Here is a 5,570-nt window from a genome sequence, read left to right as displayed (position 1 = left end):
ATGTAAACTTTCAGTGACTTCAACGTCCTTGCCGCAAGCATGGATCGATGAACGGGTTCCCCTGACGGCCCCCAAAGTCCTGAATCTTGGTCTTGGTCCAGGAGACCTCTAGGCCTAGGGGCTTCGCCTCATTGCTGAATGCATCAAGAGCCGCCACAAGTGATTCTAGGACTCAGATAGGATAGCACTCATCGGCAAAGTCAAGGTCTGAGACCTTAATATTGCCTAGGTTGCTCCACACTGACTTTGGCTAGTAGCTTCTACCCATTATCCAGTTCATACAGGTGTTGAAAGTGTGGTGCAAGGACGCAGCCTTGCCTCACCCCAGAATTAACAGGGGAAAAAGTTCGACATACCCCCACCACACTTTACAGCACTTTCATTACCATTATAGAGGCTTGCTATCAGGCCAATAATCTGTGTCGGAATTCCCCTGAGCCTCAGGATCTCCCATAGCAATTCCCGATGCACCGAGTCAAACACTTTCTTGAGGTCGATGTAGGCTGCAAGCAACCCACGACCAAACTCACGACGGCGTTCCACAATTACTCAAAGCGGAGCGAAGTCGTGGACTTGCCAGGAGTAAGTCCAGACTGCTCCGGTCTCTGATGCCTCAGTAGGTGATTGCGGATTCCGTTTCAGAAGAATGTGGGCGAGAACCTTGCCTGGTATGCTGAGCAGTGTAATGCCATGGTAGTTGCTACAGTCCCAATGATCCCCTTTCCCCTTCCAGAAAGGGATGACCACACCCCTCAGCAGGTCAGGGGGAATGGTACCAGACTGCCAGATGGCAGTCAGGACTGTAAGCAGGCCCCGAGCCATAGGTTCACCCCCAGCCTTTAGCAGTTCAGCAGGGATATCACATATGCGTGCAGCTTTCCCACTCTTCAGCTTGGAAATGGCCATCCTAACCTCTGTTAGGGTAGGAGGTTCCTCGTTGATGGGTGGGTCCGGCGCAGGCACTGAGACATCGCTTGCATCCAAGCTAACTGTTGGAGGGTCTACCTGCTACAACTGTTCAAAATACTCAGCCCAACGTTCATGAACCCCAACATGATCTGAGATGATCCGTCCATCTGTAAAACTTTCAGTGACTTCAACGTCCTTGCCGCAATCATGGATCGACTGAATGGGTTCCCCTAACAGGCCCCCAAAGTCCTGAATCTTGGTCTTGGTCCAGGAGACCTCTAGGCCTAAAGGCTTCGCCTCATTACTAAATGCATCAAGAGCCACCACCAGTGACTCCAAGGACTCAGATAGGACAACAACATCATCGGCAAAGTCAAGGTCTGAGACCTTGATATTGCCCAGTGTTGCTCCACACTGACTTTGGCTAGTAGCTCTGCCCATTATCCAGTTCATACAGGTGTTGAAAAGTGTTGGTGCAAGGACGCAGCCTTGCCTCACCCCTGAATAAACAAGCAAGAAGTTTGACAGACCCCTACCACACTTTACACCACTTTCAGTACCAGTGTAAAGGCTTGCTATTAAGGCCAATAATCTGTGTCAGAATTCCCCTGCATCTCAGGATCTTCCATAGCGATTCCCGATGAACTGAGTCAAACACTTCTTGAGGTCGATGTAGGTTGCAAGCAACCCACGACCAATTCACGAAGGCGTTCCACAATTACTTGAAGCGCTAGTATATGGTCTATTATGACTTGCCAGGAGTAAATCCAGACTGCTCCAGTCTGGATTTATTTATATGTATATGAATATGTATATGAATATGATCATGTCTGTTAGGATGGAACCTCTGGCACAGGTATTGTGACATCGCTTGCATCCAAGCTAACTGTTGGAGGGTCTACCTGGTACAACTGCTCAAAATACTCAGCCCCAACATGATCTGAGATGATCCGTCCATCCGCTGATTGGACTGCAGTCATCTGTGAGGAGGGCTTAGAGTTCAGCTTTCTCAGGGCTTGGTAGGCAGGGTGAAGGTCGTTTACCAAGAAATGGCCTTTATCCTCCTCAGCAAGATTCCTAATGAACTGTTCCTTGTCCCTTCTCAGCAGTGTCTGAGCACTACGCACCATGAAAACACAAGACTTGATTACCATTCAGCTGGCCATGCGACACGCTTCAGTGGCCTCTGTCCCAGGAGAAAGCCAATGGACTCCGGGGCTGCTTCGAGTGTTATGCACTTGAAGAGCTCCCCAGAGCAACTGGGTCTGTCAGGTTGTCATGTTCGGGTGAATCGGTCAGAGACTGCCATGGTGAACCCACAGGCACACTCCCCCTCCCTTAGTCTGTCCAGGTGAAACACTTTAGGGTGGCCACTGGAGGAACGGGGAGTTTTGAAGTGGACTGGCGGGGAAAGCCCACACCAGCCTATGGTCGTACCACAGAACTCAGCACTCCGGGTAAACCCTGGAGGATCCTCCATCGCATCGCATCGAATGGGGTTGATCTCCTTGGCCACTGCACCCATATCGCAAATACCATGCCCAGTGATGCGGGTTGGAGTGTTGGTACCAGGAGCCAGAGACCCTCATTTTCTGGGACCTAGCAAGGTCCCGGAGCAGGAGGTTATTCTCGCTGCTGGGATCAGCTTCCGAGCCATGGGGCCAACAGACATTTTGTAGCCAGCTCTGTCACAGCTGGATACAGCATTGAAGACACACAGAACAATGTGAATATCTTGCCGGGGCAATTGTCTGCCAATATGAGAGTTTGGTTTTAGGAACACCTCTTTCACATAAGTTTTCATACATTAGTTGGAGCGTATACAGCAATAAGAGACATGAAGCTAAAACATGCTTCAGTCTCAATTTCCATAATACGCTCAACTAAATAACAAAATGACAAGGACAAAAATTGGGGAATTGTTCCATATGTGGCACCAGTGTCAAACCCGAGCAGCTGCAGAAGCTGAGCACTCAAGGGTAGGGCGCTTGCATGGCTGGCACAGGGGGGTGAAGGTGCAAGAGGGTGCAGCTGGGAAGATTCTTGCCTAACAGCATCAGAATTATTTTCTACTATTTACAGGGAGAAATGCAAATAACCCTCCAGATTTTATGAGACTTTTCTCAGGTCAAACGTAAAAATGTAACAAACTGAAATGTTGCTCTTGTGCTTTAGGGATAAACATCCAAACACTCAGTATATCACAATATTTTCTGTTATTTTATGCTACCATGCCTCAGTGTCTTATTCCATTTTTTAATGTTGTGTAAATGTCTCTAGCTACTTTATAAACTTGTAAATGTGCCACAGGAATGGCCCCGACCATGTCTGCGGGGAACTAACTGGGCTTGGCTCCCCCTGTGCACTCCCTGACACTGTATGCCCCAACTGCCTCGCATACCGTCCCTTGCTGCGAGCAGCACAAGAACTCACAGATCTCTGACTTCAGTTTGGTTTGCTTTCACTCTGTTCAACCATGCCTGAAAAAAATATCACAATGTTGAAACGTGGTCTGGCTTGTGTCAAATGCGTTCTCCGCAGTGCAGCCGCCACCACCGCAGGGACTGGATCACCTCTAAATTTCTTACCGAGACCTATGTAAGGAGGAAATGAGGAAAATAATTTCTTGTTTTATTCCTAAGGTTTTGAAGTCGTACACAATTTACAAATAATAACAATAATATTTGGTAGGCTACTCAATTAAAAATTGAGCAGAAAAAATAAAGAAATTCAATATGAAGTTCTGTGACACTCAGAACACCTGGTGTATTATATACAGCGTAAATGAAGATGCTGCAATTTGTTATATACATAAATTCTGATGTAATATGAGCAAGATACATTTTATGCATACTGTATGGAAGATCTTCACTATGATATTTGAGCAATCATCCTCACATTTTCTAGGGTCATATATATACACACATGCTTCAGGTATCAAATAACAGACAACATTCTTCAGTAGATAAATACCTTCATCAATTCTCCTTAACTCTTACATACAGTATGAAAGATTTAATACATCTTCCTTACTCATATTTTCTTTTGTTCTAAGGCAGCCATTCTGAAGAAATAGCTTTACATCAGGTTTTATAATCAGGAAGTTCTTGCCAATATTACCATTGTAACTTCCTTTCTATACAGTACTGTAATTCTTTAAATCACAAAGAAATCACATGTCAGGATAGATCTCGAATATTAAATCACAACTACTCACCCTAGCACGATCAAATAAATACATTCACGCCTTATGTTTTCACAGCTCAACCATGGACAAAGTGGCTCTCTGTACAAGTACATACAAAGGACTGTAAATGATTATTATGGTTTTACCATCGTCTGTCCCTGCCCCCACGCCCACCGAGGCTGAATCCCCCTCTGCTGCCGCCACCTCGCCCGCCCCTACGGCTTCCACCCATGCTGTTGCCCTCATCTCCATCAGGTCTCTCACGCATGTTCCTGTTGTAGGGCGCCTGGGGATTACCCATGGGTTTTCCAGGTGGCCCATTGAAGGGGTTAGGACCCATGGGCATTCCTGAGTAGGGTCCAGGCATTGGTCCCCAGCCCCAAGGTCCACTTGGTCCCATATACGAGCCAGGGCCGCCTGGAAATCCTCCAGGTCCCCCAGCAAAATTCGCTCCTGCACCTGGAAAGTTGCCTCCTTGACTTCTTGGAAGTTTCCAGGGCCAGCAAAAGGACCTCCAGGCCATCTGGAGGTCCCTCGGGACCATTTGGTCTGCCTGGACCACTGCTTTCTCGAACTGATGAGTCATCTGAAAATTCAACAACTGCATTTACATCAACTGTAATCAGAATTTGCTGGCCGCTCCCATGCCTTAAAGGCATGTCACAACTAAATATTGTCAGGAGAATTTAAATGTGAATATGATTACTAAATTAGGATTAGGATGCAGCAATCTGTGCTCAAAAATGAGAGAATGGATTGGAAACAATAGCTACTGTTTTACTGTATTCACAAATCCTAAATTTCACATTCACAAATAATGGTGATGTGTATTTTGACAACAGTACTTGCTATTAGTTACAAATTCTAATAAATTAAATTTATACACTATTACCAACATTATAACAAATTTCTATGCAATAATATACAAAAGATAAAATACTACAACAATTAGTGATGCTTTTATTATTTTAATTGCTACTGTTATATCCAAACACAAAATTGATGAAAAATGTGTGTTTTATTTACATATTTATATATATATTTTATATATATATATATATATATTATATATAATATATATATATATATATATATATTACAAACACACCCCACACACACACACACACACACACAATATATATATATATATTAATATATATATATATATATATATATATATATATATATGTATGTATGTATATGTTCAAAACGTCCAAATTAGCTTAATTTCTTACTGGGCTGGTCCTTATCATATATGAATATGTATATGAATATGATCATGTGGTGTGTGGTGTGGTGTGTGTGTGTGTGTGTGTTGTGGTGTGTGTGCGTGTGGTGGTGTGTGTGTTGTGTGGTGTGTGTGTATTTGTGTGTATGTGTGTATTTGAGTGTATGTGGTATTATATATATATGTGTATGCTTGATGTGTATGTCTAGTATATGTATATGAATATATCAGTTGAATGTGTGTGTC

General features: G+C 44.2%; 1 protein-coding gene across 1 annotated transcript; it reads right to left on the bottom strand.

Annotated features, from left to right (window-relative positions):
- Nucleotides 1-3,527: 3,527 nt before the first annotated feature.
- On the bottom strand, nucleotides 3,528-4,762 carry LOC119569770 (translation initiation factor IF-2-like; the record flags this gene model as incomplete). Its single annotated transcript, XM_037917798.1, is given in 3 exon segments — nucleotides 3,528-4,579; nucleotides 4,582-4,617; nucleotides 4,620-4,762. Coding segments are annotated over 3 exon segments (520 nt in total), but the record flags the coding sequence as incomplete, so codon positions are not given.
- Nucleotides 4,763-5,570: the final 808 nt, after the last annotated feature.

Source organism: Penaeus monodon, unplaced genomic scaffold, assembly GCF_015228065.2.
Source record: "Penaeus monodon isolate SGIC_2016 unplaced genomic scaffold, NSTDA_Pmon_1 PmonScaffold_18577, whole genome shotgun sequence".
Classification (NCBI taxonomy): domain Eukaryota; kingdom Metazoa; phylum Arthropoda; class Malacostraca; order Decapoda; family Penaeidae; genus Penaeus; species Penaeus monodon.
This window is presented reverse-complemented; position numbering and strand designations above follow the sequence as displayed.